The sequence below is a fragment of the Trichoplax adhaerens genome, genomic scaffold (assembly GCF_000150275.1).
Source record: "Trichoplax adhaerens TRIADscaffold_4 genomic scaffold, whole genome shotgun sequence".
Taxonomy (NCBI): domain Eukaryota; kingdom Metazoa; phylum Placozoa; class Uniplacotomia; order Trichoplacea; family Trichoplacidae; genus Trichoplax; species Trichoplax adhaerens.
The window spans coordinates 1,736,367-1,751,894 of record NW_002060946.1 but is presented as its reverse complement, the minus strand read 5'-3'; the positions used below and the strand labels follow the sequence as shown (position 1 = coordinate 1,751,894).

General features: G+C 31.0%; 1 protein-coding gene across 1 annotated transcript; it reads right to left on the bottom strand.

The window, feature by feature from the left end:
• Window positions 1-2,770: 2,770 nt before the first annotated feature.
• On the bottom strand, window positions 2,771-10,175 carry TRIADDRAFT_23617 (uncharacterized protein; the record flags this gene model as incomplete). Its single annotated transcript, XM_002111341.1, has 15 exons — window positions 2,771-2,859; window positions 2,988-3,056; window positions 3,145-3,199; window positions 3,391-3,450; window positions 3,521-3,649; window positions 3,779-3,826; window positions 3,960-4,005; window positions 4,133-4,190; window positions 4,411-4,460; window positions 4,588-4,652; window positions 4,910-4,951; window positions 5,309-5,392; window positions 5,566-5,618; window positions 5,797-5,832; window positions 9,995-10,175. 15 exons carry the CDS (start codon window positions 10,173-10,175, stop codon window positions 2,771-2,773), a joined length of 1,065 nt encoding a protein of 354 aa, XP_002111377.1.
• Window positions 10,176-15,528: the final 5,353 nt, after the last annotated feature.

The window sequence follows — 15,528 nt, the reverse complement described above, 5'->3', positions numbered from 1 at the left end:
TCAGTAAGAGGTAAAAAGTATGAAAAGTTATCGAATTATTGCTGCTTGAAGCTATCATTTGAAACTAGAAGCGCTATATAGTGATTATAATATTCAGTTCTTGGTTATGATTTAATTTCGATACTAAATAATTCTCCTTCTATCTTTTAAAGTTAATATTGAACTGATAGAATTTCATTTAAACGAAAAGAGTTGAAAATACCAGTATTTCATATAGAAAAAATATAAACGTAAAGGAGACTGACATTTGGATTATTCAAAATGATTAGTAATTTACCTAATTCTGCTTCTTTCTCTCGTAATTTCTTCTGTTCCTTCATATTTTCCGATAACTTTGTAAAATATTCAGCCGCAAAGGAGTATAAATCACCAGGACGATTACGAAGAACGCATAATGCGAAATTTTGAAGCATTTCTGCTGCTTCAGAGGAGACGTCGTACTCCATCTTGAAATTTTGTATTTACTGTTGTTGTTATTATCTTTGTTCTATCTGTTTCCCTGGTTTGAATAAAATTCAATCATTTGACCTGGAAATTTTGCTTGATATAGAGACTAGTAGGGTTACTACTGTATACTATTAATGATTCTATGCCGTCTGGTATCACATTTTTTGTCCCTGCGGCTTTCAATGTAAATTCTATAATTGGAATTCTTCTGTTGTTCATAGCTATTGAAATATTTCTAGCTTTCATTTTGTTCGCCTAAATGGATTAATGTTACCTAGCAACGATTTATGACATAGATCTCGAAGGCAATGCTGATATTAGGTATATTAAGAGAGTCTGCATGAATGCGCCTACACCTGTGTTGTCAATCATCATCATACGATGGCTAATTATTAGGCAATTTCATTAATACTAAATGTCAGGGTTATCCATGTGATAAAAATGATAAATTGGTTATAATTTAGGATATCCTGAATAAATAATGAGATCGAATAGAAATACCAGAATGATTGCCAGTAACTATAATGGCACATTATTTTGCTTCAAGAATTCAGCCGCTATTATTCCTAAGAAGATGGTAGTACTTCAAAAACAAATAGGGTATGATAAATACAGTAGATGATGCTTTATCACGATCAAAAATGAAAATGTAATCAAAAATTATCCTCTAGGAATATCGTTTAAATCGTTCTATATAGCGACAGTATAGTGATATCCTATCAGTTATGTTGCGCTAATTTAAATAATTCAGTGGAATAAATTTCAATTAATCTTGATAATAAGTACAAGAAATCATCTTGTTTAATTTTGGTTAGCACAAGGATTATTAGAATTCGGCAACATTTATTGCAGTTTTAATTCCACTATCTATTTGATCCGATAGCATTCCTGTAAAGTGATCAAATGAGGAGACGTTTTACCGGCCTAACTAAAAGGTTAACTTATACAGTTAAATTTAGTCATAAACGCAGTAGTACCTAATAAATATTTTTATGAGACACGATTAAATAATAGTATTTGATTACTAACTGAGCGGAGAGTTAGTAGCTTATGCTTCACATAAAGTAATAATAACTGCCTAATCAATTCTATATGAAACTATTAGACGATCGCCTTTGATTATCAACTTATTTAAGATTACTAAATCTTAGATTAAAACGGTAGCTTATATCTTCTTGTGAAATAATAAATAGCTACCTGGTACCTAATCACTACCCAAAACAAATCATAGTATGGCAATACTTGATAACCAATCTAGCAAGGCTAGTATTAACTTAACTAAGATTAGTAGCTTATATATTTATACAGAGTAATAAATAACCGACTAATCAATTTTTGTGAAAGCCATTAGATAATAGTAATTGATTGTTTGCTAAGATTACAGTAGTAGATTATATCGCCTTATGAACTGATAGATAACACATAATGAATTTTTGTGGAATTACGGATACCAGCATTTGGCCAGTAGCCTGGCTAAGATTAATAGTTCATATCAGTAAGTAATATAACTATATGGTATAATTTGAAAGCGACCATTTGCAGAGTTAGTATTTCAGAAATTAATTTCGTCATGTAAATATCTAATAGAAGTGTACTGGATTGATCAAATTCTAAAATCTACAATACTATTGATATATTGTCTTATTGACTGATAAACGGCACGTAATAATTTTTTATGGAAATCACGAGATACCAGCACTTAACTAGTAAGCTAGCTAAGATTAATAGTATATTTCAGTAAACAATATGATTAAATGATTTAATTTAATAGTGATCATTTTTACAGAGTTAGTATTCCAGAAGTTAATGTCGTCGCGTAAATATCTAATACAAGTGTACTAGATCAAGATGTTATACCTACATTAGTCAATATATTAAGGGCACTAATACTAGAGTTATCAGAAGTCTAAACACCTAATATTTATCGATACGCTAAGGTAAAAGCAACTTTAATTTAGCAAATTGGAGCAAATCTCAATTAGGACTACTCAATTAGAGCTTACATAACTTACTTGATCAGAATTTATATCACAGTGTAGGCTAGTAAATAACTGTGTGAGAGAAAGTGTTTAGCATAATTAAGATTATTTTTAACTTTTAAAATAAGCGAAGTTACATCAAAGCCATATCACTGTAGCTGTTTATATATAAATGGTGTAAAATAGCAGCTTAAAAATTTTTAAAGTTAGGTTTAACCTAGGCTATTGTAAGTATACCGACTTGAAGACGTTATATTAATCATTTTCTTTTATTTATTGCGCTTATTAAGAAGAACTAAAATAAAAGATAAAGTAACGAATATTAACGATTATTGACATTATAGTTATTTTGGTTTTTCATAACGGCGAGAATTTCGTTTCATTATTCCCATGCATGGACCTAACAGGCGCTCGAATGCTGCAACATCCAAAGCTGTAAGGAGGTAGAATTGCGTATTAGTCTGAGGTAATCCTCTACACACGCACATAAGCGCTATAGAATTTATAAAACATGGAATCAATAAAGACATTTCGGAGCTTGTAGGCACTTAAAATACAAACCTGCTATGCTTACATCTCCTAAGGCATAAACCGATGCAGCACGCTTACTATGAGTAATTAAGGCTAATTCTAAAATGGAGTTAAATGGTTGTTAGCCGTAATAGTGAAATCCTGAATAAAATTGCTAACGACAAATGTATGCTTTAATAGAAATTACCTCCGAAATAATCGCCGACTTTTAAGCGAGTTACTTCAGTTTCTACTCCATTTTTCTTGATGAAGTGAGCAAAGGAAGAAATTATTAGCAAACTATGTCATATCATTTAGCAATCATAAGAACTAATTGCTGAAGCCAACTGTTGTCTACACTTGCATGGAAAATCTTTCAGTTCTTTTCAGTACGACTATAAATGGGGTACAGTAACATAAATTACGATGATTAAAATAAATTAACCTATTATACCTCTATCACAACTTGGCACTCTCCCTTTTCGACAAAATAGAAGGCATCCGCATCATCTCCCTATCCATTGGGTTTTAAAATTATTAGTGGCCGTTATAGGATATGATAAGAATTGTCTACTATGCGTTACCTGTTTGATAATTGCTTGGCCATCCTTGATTCGTCTCGTTTCAAGAGCATCAGCTAAACTCATTCTTTCATGCTTTTCTAAGCTTTTCAGAATGCTGACGGACCCTAAGATTTCTTCGTATACTTTTCTCTAAAGAATTCAGATGGATGGAAATTCTTTGAAGATAATATATTCTACTTTGAACTTCGAATCTGCTTGTTCGATAGCTTTACTATCCAATATGTCTTATTACTCATAATATAAGCACAGCTACGTTACCTTCTTGGCCGAAGCAGTCATCAAGATTCTTCTAAAGGTAGTGCGATCCTATTGATAAAAGTATGAGTAGAGTGAAAGGATTTATTTTATGCCATCTTTAAAGTGAGACGATTATGGTTGTAAGAGAATTGCCTTAAGGCCTGATAATTAGCTACATAAAATACTAGTTGGAGAATGTTACCAGAGCCCATAAAGATCCCTCACTTTTGGCAATAATAGTAGCAGCTCTATTAATCCAATGTCAAATTGAAATATTGATTTAGTTTGGTAGTATTTCAATTTCATTTTAATACTTTCCTACAAATATCAAAATTAGTGATTGTAGTTGCATAAATTCATCACTTAGAATCTTACCTCGGTGTATTATACATTAAAGCCAATTCACCAAAGCTGCCAGAACCTTGATAAGTTGCTACCTAATGTAAAGTTGACAAAATAACAAATGAATTCTCTCACTAGTAATAGATGATTTATAACGGTTAATATAGTTAAGATAGATAACTTCGAAACTGCTTCGATTACTTTAATGTATTGAATGAAATGCCAATACGCCGCATTAATTACGGATATTGCTTTGCAAGTGATTCTATTTTCAACTTATACATGTAGCTGCTTCAATTTTTAATTTTTACTTACCGTTTTTGCGACATTATTCAAAGTAACAACGACTTCATAGACACCACTAAGATTGTTTTAAATATTAATGCCATAATAGTTAGGGTGTTTGTCTTATGCATTTTGTTAATGAATACAGTTTATATCGTAACATACAAAATTATTTTAGGTTGATTTATAGAAATAGGATTTACCTATCGATAACGTAGAAGTTATCACCACTATCTCCTTGATCAATGACATGTTCTTCAGGTTCGACCTAATTAAAAATAATAAACAAAGCAAAAGTTGAAAATCCAAAGGTCTGAACCGCTTACGAGTGTTACTGCAATAAATGGAAATCTACAGGTTAATTTATCGCTGAAATATAGTTTATTCAAGATAAATATCATATTATTTTAAAATGAACAGGTAAGGTAAAAAAGAATTATGAGTATTTAATTAATGAGTAATAACCGGCTAAATAGCGTATAGTATCGGAGCTAAAAAATAGATAGATGCTCTAATTTGCGATACCTTTCTCTCAAACATAGCATCTAGAACTTCAGCATTTTTTTCCTATGATAATTAAAATCGAAACAGGTTGAGAAGCGGTTCTTTAGCCTTGCATAATCATGATAAATTAATTAGATGAACATTATAGTAAATGTCAAAATGTGACATTATTCTTGTAATTGATATCTAGCTATAACAGATGACGATGATTGTACAGTGGCAGTACATTACGAAATTGACATACAAGATATTTCCGTAGGTAGTTAGTTAACGTGTGTGCTATAAAACTACGCCATAACTAGGTCTAGATGAGAGTGAACTTCCAATAGGGCTAATTATATATCATATTACCATGCTATCAATTATATTATAGATGATCATGATTTCTATTTTTGTGTTCCAATTTTGAAAACCTATTACCTCATCAAGATTGTTAAATAGGAAAGACGTCTTAACGGAAGCATCCAATCGCTTTCTTTGCTCCTCCGTTTTGAAATGATAAACCTGATAGGTATAAAATAAAGAGAGCTTAATTTTCGGTAATTTTTTTGAAAAATTTTATAAAACAGTCTGAAATCGAAAAAATTTATGCAGGAATACGAAATGCGATATTCTTCTATAAAACGGAGTTGTACGTATATAATTCTGATACGCAATATTTAAGATGAATTGCTTACTCCACTTATTCCATCATCTTCAAACGGGTCTGGAGCATAGGACTCAGCAGATACTGAAAGTATTAATAATCGTAAGATTTTAAAATATTTTGATGACTGCAGATTTTGGCCACATAAGTTTCGATTTTATGCTTAATTGTCATAAATCAGTTGATCTTAAAGTATTACTATTTAAAATTGATAGCGCCTACATCACTATTCAAAGAATTTTAATTGCTATAGTTGTTGCACCTGATTTTCTTCTTCGATATCGTTGTTCATTTTCACCTTAGGAAGAAAAAAGTTATAAATGAGACTTAGGTACTATAACAATATATAGGAAATTCTGGGATTAATTTCCTTAATTTGAACGTTGGAACTGGATTAATATGAAAATGCTTGTATACTGGGAATTACTCTGGTTCGATAGGGCGTCAAGAGGAAGGGAGGTTAATAAAATATTCAAAAAGGATGAAATATTGAAAGGCAATGACGGTGATTATGGCAGAATATCGAATAATATATTTCTGGAGGAAGTCGTTGGATAAAATGCTATTCTATACTGCACCTTATAAAAATGTTTCTTTACTGCCAGTATATTTAATTAGTGATATCAACTAACGGAAGGATATACAAAGTGCTATCGCGGAAACTTTCATAGGATAATGTCTGAACTAATTAGGTGAAGTTTAAGTAGCTATAATATAGTGTAAGATATAAGTTTTTGGCTTATTAGCCATAATGAACCCAAGGCTGGCCGAACAAAAATTAAACAAGATTCGTTTAAGCATTACACATGATTTTGTAATTTCAATAAGATTAGTTGTTGGCACTGCAAATCGTAATGTTATAAGTTTAACATTATCATTAAATTGCTATTTATTATCAAAACGATTAATACTACATATTCGCTAACTCTTGAAAGAGTGCTTCATATATTACGGCTAATGATGATTTAATTACGTAATTTAATAGGTTTGCAGTAAAGTATATGAGCTACATCGAGTAAATCAGTAGTTTTTCTTGCTGGTAGGTTATTATACTGTCACAGTTTTAGGGTGTTATTGAGTAAAGCTTAATGCGATTTTAACAATTCAGTTAGTCGGATTTATTGTGAACGTTGAAAATTAGCTTTACTACACACATTTAATACAACTAAAAGTTTTTAAGCGACAAAAAACTTTACATTACAATAGTTACCTACGTGAGGCTTTATCTTACTAGATCTGAATGTAAATGATTTAATAGATTAAAATAATTGATAGCAAAGCCCAGCAGAACTATCTATTAATTAATTGTAGGGTTTATCTATGATCCTGAATGACATTCCTATGCCAATGATAGAAACTCAACCTTTGTGTTAGTGGAAGAGGTAATTAAGCAAAATAGTCAGTATCAAGGACCAGCGAAACTATTTACTAATTATCATATAGTGCATTATTTAGAATCCCAAGCGGTGTTTTTATGGTCTTATATATCATAGACCTATACATATGGTACGATGCATACAGTAGTTTAAGCAGTATAAATGTATATGGTTTCAACTGTTTCATTACAATTACTTTATAGACAGACAAATATAATCAAATTTTTCATAGTATAATACTTGTCTGTGTCCTTTTCTTTATTGTAAAATTTTAGAGATTAATTTACACTTATTTGAACAAATTTTCTTCTTCAAACTAACTCATTAGTACCATAGTATCTAAATTTTGTGTACAGTCATTTTCTGTTATTTTAGAATAAATATTCAAAGCTAGCCCGATAATCTTATTCAGTTATTTCGCAAGCTATCACATAGAATAGCTGATAAGTTACGATACGCTTCCTAATTACAGTCACGTATTGGAATATTATGTACGTGTATAATGCAAGTACTGATTCCTTGCTAGATGTCTTTCTTTTAATTAATAATGTCTAAACTAAATTTCTCTTAAGTTAGTAAACTAAATAATTCATGTTTATTTATTTACTATACGCAGTATTACATGGGCATTTTATTTGCTCACATTCAATATGGTACCATTTCACTTTAATGCAAATGTAGCAAACACGAAATATATCTGTTTCTCGTAACTTGCTACTTAATTTATCGATTGGATTGTACATTAACAGGAAATGGAATGAATTACATTGTATAACAAATAAAATTTCATAACATAGTTACCAATAAGTATGAAATAAATAAATGAAATAATAATGACGGTCTGTTTCTGTATCGCCTTATTATAAAATGAAAGTATTTAAGAAAGAGAATCCTTGTCAAATATCGTCTTAAACATCATACTAACAAGTAATGGAACAATAGTATGTTGAAACATCAAATTATAAAATATACAAATTTCTCGCCAACGTCCTTTTAATTGGGTGATATCGATTTCTACATATTATATATTTTTAGAGATATCGTCAATAATATTTGCTATAATCACAATAACGTCTTCATCCATAGATACAATTGAAAAGTTGTTGGTGTAGGAGATATAAAATTTTCACGAATTGATTATGGATTACTTAAAATATAGAATCAATTTTAAAATATCGTGAGGAAATAATTACATTCCCAGTAACAGTTACTAAATCGATTTTTTGATAAACGATAACAAAGCTCCTGTTTCATAAAAAAATTTGGTTTACAGATAGTTTAATAAGAAAATTAAATAGAAATTACAGGTGAGATTTAGTTCACAACGGTAATTAAACAGCGTACTATTTATTCAAAAGCCAGTTTCTATACAAACACAAACTGGCACTGGATAAGCAATACTCTGTTAGTTTATTAATTTGTCGCAGTCCTTGGCTTAATTTTATTCTAATTTTTACATTTTTCCTCCTCTACTCGATCTGTATCTTAATTGCTTTAGCATTAATAAAATAAATAAGTTCCCTGTTTTATGTATAATAACTATCGTTCCTATTTTCAAAGTTAAATTTAATACTAGCGCTTTACAAGTGATGTACCCTTAAAGTTTATTCTAAGCGGAATAGATATGTTTATTGCTGGTAGTGATGAGTAGCAGTAGCCTGGCGACCATTATATATTGATATGATCAATTTAAAGCTAATTACCGGTACTTCCGAAATGCCTTTAATTTCGCAATGATTAAGGCTAGCCATGTCTAAGATCTTTTCTCAGTTTAACCATTAGAAATACAAAAACTAATCGATTGAAAATGATTACATAATTGGTGTCGATATTCTTTGATAGTCTCGTCTGTTTGTTTGTTATATGGCTTTTTTCTCTACTCTACAGAAACGATAAGAAAATACAGTATCTTCATTTCTTGTCCTTTTAAATCGATAAAAATAGTGGGAAAGTGGATAGCGTATTTCTTAATACGGTAATAATGTTTATTTTAATTGGGTGTATTTCATTTCCTGATGTATATGCGCGTTTCTTCATAAAATGATCTTGACTAATTGTAGCAAGTTATGACTATATCTTCGATATCAATATTCGTAAGAGTATCAAGATGAGAAGGATTTGAAATAGCCTAACTGAAACATTGTCAATCTTTTGCTTGAATCGCGATGTTCAAATTTATTATAGATGACTTCGAAGTTAAAAACTTCGATAGAGAGTGATGGGTATTATTATTTCATTTAATTTAATATTGGATAAATTAATTTTTTGGCTGTTAATTTACAACTTGATCAGTAGTAATGGCTTTAAGAGCCTGGAATAACCATTTAGTGAGAGAAATAATGACCTGTAATTGTCATAGTATTTTGTCTCCAATAATTATGGATAAACCTTAAGAAACTGGCTATATGAAAGTTAGTCTTAATCAAATGGAAGAAAGTGATTTTAGATTCTCACACCTCTAACAAGCATTAAAATTCTGTATCTCACTATTGAGAACAAATTTGTATGTGCACTCTTGCTACAAGCTTTTACCACATTCATTTTTAAAATCTGATTTACGTATACTTATCAATACATTGGTAGACTAGACTTGGGTATTTATTTCTTAGAGAAACTAGAATGAATTACCTCATCAAACTCATTATTGTAATTGTTTTTAATATTGTTGAGGTTTTATTTATTACTTGAACTACGGTAGATCAATGATCCCTTATAAAAAAATTGGTGATCAAAGTAATTGTGGTACTGTCAGTTGATTTAAATTCGAAATTGATATGATAAATAATAAAATCCATGAATGAATAAAATCGTCAATACTGGAGATGTCATTTGATATAAATTTTTTAATTAATATCGGGTAAAAAGAATCGAGAAAATTTGATTAAGGATGATTGGTTACACTGTATTTTATGTTATGTTACAATATTTCAGTGAAGAAAAAACGTCATTAGTGAGAGAAATAAATAATTCGAATATCAACGCATAATTATAACGTTTACGTACAAGGTGTGAGTAAGAAATTGGTAAAACTATATGATCATATCGAAGATGAAAGAATAAAGGAAAAATTCGTAATATACTCACTATCATCTGAATCACTGATCTCATCGTTTAATGATTTCTTCCTCTCCTTAGACAGTTTGGTAAAATAACTTGCTGCAAAGTCGTAAATATTACTTGGCTTTTCGCATAACAAACTAACGGTAAATTCTTGTAAAGCATTTGTCAGTCCCTTAGGAATTTCAAATACTGCAGATGAATCCATTCCTGATGATTGTTTTAACTACTATTTACTAGTAAGTAAACTTTCTTTACCAGCTCTTCAAGTGATTTCAAGGAGATATATAGAAAGTTTATATAAAATAGCAGGTGCGTAATTCTTCTATGAGCTTACCTACAAGATATTATGACGGGCCTAAAAGTCTTTTATTGTCATTAAAGAATTGTATTTTTACTAAAGTGTTGTAAATTAGGAAGAGTGGAAGAAGCCGTATAGTATACACATCTAGGTTTTAGCTAGTTTGCACGATATATACTAAATCTAGAGATTTAGTAAGGTAAGTGATAAAAATTATCACTGTGCAACTGTTATTAATAAGGTAATAACTTCTAATTTTTCATTTTACAAGCATCATTAGCATAATCTTTGTCTATATTGTTGACTCTTATTAATATATTGTGTCTGCTGTTCGATATTCCAAAATTAGCATGATCCTAAAACAGAAAATAAGAATAGGAACAAAGTATTCATCCGCTATCATTGCCAAGTATTATTTATTTTATAACAATTCATTATTTTTGAATTGTTTTATGTACTATTGTACAAGAAATTGTTATTAAGTTTCATCAACAATACTAACAGCTAGTTGAGGTCATTGTACAATTTTTATATATTCAGTTAGTGTGATAGAAAGTATTAATCGCATTAGTAACGATACTTCTCATACTCAATTTTAAATTTGGTAGTCGATGGGAGGAGACTAAAGGCTAAGTTCATACGCAAAGAAAAATATGCATAGAGAGCAGAGCATGTTAATGTATCGATATCAACAAATAAATATCCCATCTGTGGTGTAATTCTATTTGGTTGGAATAAATCAAAAAAATCGATTAAGATGATATTAGGAAAGAGAAATCACGCTAATAGAAGCTATGCCTTATTGGTTTATGGTGGTAGTAATAGTATATTTCTCTTTAAAAAGAAAGCTGGATAAATTTATATCGGTTCCATTCCAATCCATATCTTCGTATATCACTAAACGAAATTATTTGTATAACAGTAAATTTAAATAGTAAGTAATTTGCACTTCAAACCTTTATGATATCCAGCCGTTTTCGCTACTGTAACAAACACCTTTGTCTCTATTTTTTTTACGATCTACAGGCGTATTTGCCTTTACGACGTCAGAATATTAAGCACTGAAATCGAAGGCTATTCTACGAGCTTTAGGAATAATTCTATATGTATATCTGATCTTGTAGCAGAGCTATGTGATTAAAATCAATTAAAATCGGATTTTTTCTAATCTTTGATTGAGTAGTGGCAAATTTAAAAGGTTTATTTGCCTTAGAATTGGCTATTGATTAAGATATCGAAACAAAATAATTTTATTTCCTAGATGTACTATATTCGATACTGTGCCATAGCAGATGTAAAGTTAATAATGGTTAAAATTTCGAACTATATTGTTTGACACTCTACCACATATTGCATAGTCTCATTGATAAAGTACGTTGGCTTTGTTTGATTGATCCATCGGACAATTTTTAAAAGTGATTGGCTAACCTATTTCAAAGAGCATTAATGTATTGGCTTATAATTTTTGACCGTTCTAAAGTTATTGGAGTGAGCGCAGATATTCAAATGATGATCCATACTGGCATTAATTCAACTTTACCGTTATTATTTTGCATAATGATAATAAAAGTCTTATGGCCAGCCTCCATTCGAAAATTTTATTTGAATAGCTTTAATTGCATTTATGACAGTCACAAAACGTGAATTAGATCGTCGAAATAGTATGACGGTAAAACTTTTTTACAAATTGAAATTATCACATGGTACAGTCTAGCATAGTTATTAACAGCAAACCTAACTTTGTTATTGGAGAATTCCAATTATTTTTCGATTGTGTCATTCTTTCATAACTTATTAAATTTATATCCACCATCGGTAATGATTTGACGCAGTTTTGGAGCCTTAACCAATATTGCATGATGCATCCTAAAAATGTGAACTGTAATTTCAATTCACGATAATATTTCAAAGAAAATAACAATGATAGAAATGGACGAGGTGTTAATTATACTATATCGAGATTGTGAACAAATCATTAGCTTGCTCAATGATATTTTCATTGATAGTAAGATTTTTTAAAACCGAAAATAACATCTCATAACGTTGATAATTGGAAGGAAGCGCAGACTATTAGCGATTGATTTCTTTTATTCGTTTTTAAGTAGATTTCGATGTAAGCAGCGAGTACTAGCATTTAAAATGTAATTGCGCATATCAAGTTTAGTTTTATAGGCGTTATTCACCATTAATTAAAAAAAATTTACAAATTGAGTGCAGTGTTTAAAGTATTCTTCATGGGGCTAAATCATCGTCAACAAATTGTAATCGCGGGAAAACAATTAGCAGATCAATTCATTTAGGGTATGTCATGGAGCATTGTTAGAATATTGTCTTATACAATCAAGGAATATAGAATGGTGTAGCAAATCTTTATATTTACATTCAGGTTTCATGCATTTCCTTGCATAAAATACAAAATTCTATAACGCTTACACGCGCATGATTGATAGAGATGTGCGCTACTCACATGTAATTGCGTCACAGAGAAGATACTATAGTTTATTAGTTCCTAGTTAGGAATAATTTCAAAATCGAAATTGATGTAGTCAATGATGATGCAATATGTTATAAACAATGAGAGCTATGCGTTTAATGATCAGGATAAAATTAATTTGCAGATTAGACTAATGGCGATTGTTAAATCAAGTTATTATTAATCTACTTGTAACTTATTGTAATTGCGATTCGACGTTTGAAATACAATTTTGTTTATATACTTTCAGGTTAGACCATTTCATAGTTCGTTAGATCAGCAAAATATTATAAAATCCGTGATTTTTACTAAGAGATTATCGATCGTTAATTGCCGCTACAATGATATATTAATTATAAATTAATAAATTTCATATACTATACGAGCCGATGAGTACTTGCAAGAACTGAAAGAGATTTTTAATGGTTGTGATGACTTATGAACGTGCATAAAATTAAAAGCTTATTTATTTCTTTAAATGCTTTCTTATAATTTGAAGTGATGTAATTACTGTCGCAAGAGTACGTTTAGTGTTAAATCGAAAACAAAATTGAAAATGTTTAATTCATTAATCATTCTAGGCAATTCTTTTGTAATATAATGAAGCACTTCATCTACGATTCTATTTTATAGGTTAACATATTGCGCCTCTCAAATGGTACTTTCAAGGAGTTCAATTTCGTAGGATGCAACAGTAGTTCAACTCTAATATTAAATAATAATTATTTATAATATCAGTTTAAATACCATCGCCACTCACAAGTAGTACTTTTTACCGTGATATAATAATGAATTGATCTCTGCAGAAGAGCAGAAATTATCGCAAGTGGAAAGGGAATGCATGCCGGATAGCTAAATACTAACCTTCATACGTCAATACGTGATAAAACAAATTTCTTACTAAGGTTACTTCTAGAAGTAGAAGATCCGTGGATAGTACAATCTCACTGTTATCAAAACATTACGATATTACAACCTTATAGAAGAAGAATCGGGGTTGGTTCGGGCCGTGCGAGTGCTGGAAACTTTTTTGACGAAGGAGGGGTTAGAGTTGGGTTGGGTTTCAAGGAAATTATACACCTTTTCGATTCGAGCTGAGTCAAGCTATCAATCTCAATCTCGTCGTTTTTCAGCTCTCTGTTGCATACAGTACAGTGTCCACTAGGGTATAGTGCGTATTTGAGCCCGTTAAAAAAGATGAAATTACGTCTACTTAAGGTCCGGTCTTTCACCTCAACAAGGTAGAACTAGCTCTTGCTTTATTCTTCCACCGAACACTCATCGAGAAATCTCTATGTTTGCAATAAAGTTTACTTCAGCTAACCGTCACCTTTGCAATGCAATACTGTACACTAGAGACTCTTAGAGGCTCTCTAATTAAGGGTCTCTACGGTACACTGTAGTGGATAGTGCAGGGTACTCATATTTGAACATGTTAAAAATCTACTCAAGGCCCGGTCTTTCACTGTGCAGTATGCTCGCAATATAGTAAGGCCAAAGCATAAAACTAATTTAAAATAACACTTTCTTGCAGTTGCAGTTATGCAAAAAGAAAGCCTGAGCAAGCTAGCTAGTTCCGTGCTTGGCAATCTACAGTACAGTACTGTACAGTAGTGTACGGTACACTGTAAAATGTACTGTACTGTACAGTACTGTAGTATACAGTACAGTACAGTACAGTAATACTACGGTAATTTACAATACTGACTGTATCAGATTGCAGTAGACGGATAGACAGGTCACGGACAGCTGGAACAGTATAGTATTCAGTAAGTTGAGCAATCTCCAGTCGCTATGCAATTCGATAGGTCGGCAATTAATGAATGGGCTACTACTGGTGGCAGTATCGCGCGCCAAGTCATTTTTAGTCCACTGTCGGACGAAGTCATCACCATACGTGACATCCTTTATTCACAGATTGCGATACAGCACCGTAGATTGGACACGGTGCTAACATTAAAATCTCACTTCAAACAGTGTGATTATTGCATGTTATGCATAAATCCTCGTCTTGACTCCGACTACTTGTGATTCAAGGCTTTCAACTAGTGTCCTACTCTTTCTGGGTATAAAATACAGTAATAGAATGGATAATTAATAATTGTATTTTCAATCGATGCTAACTTGTATTAAATTGAACATTTAGTAGGTGTTTAATTCTATACTTTTATAATTAATTATCCGTCAGCATACAGTACAGTACTCTCAGCCTACAGAAGCTATAGCCTATTTACTGCTTTCTTGTTTTTAATCAAGATGGCGATTCCTGCAGAGAAATAGCAGCATCACTGATATTTTGCTATCTATATTTGATGTCAACGAAACTTTTCCACTCGCAGCTAAATAACTTAAAGTTGATGGTGATTGAAGTAGCATACGTATGTATAATAGCACCAAAATGCCTTGATATTTTGTTACCAAGTAATGGTAGTATTATTATATTGTACACGTTGAGATTCATTTCTTCGAGCAAATATTTGATGTGCCCTTTGCCTTGCTAACTTACCTCTTTTATTAACACGTAGTAGATGAAATTCATTTCATATTTGCAGACATTAAACAATATTGAATACGATAGTACGGATGTTATGGCATAGCCAATTTGATTTTGTTATTCATTCATGGGATCATTTCCATATCGTCCTATTTATTGACTCTAATTATAATCTGATTGACAGTAAAGTAATGATATACTCGTACAACGATGTGGATATCACCAATTTACGATAATTACAGTATATAACTGGAAGCAAGATACAATTCATTTCATATTTGCAAACATCTACT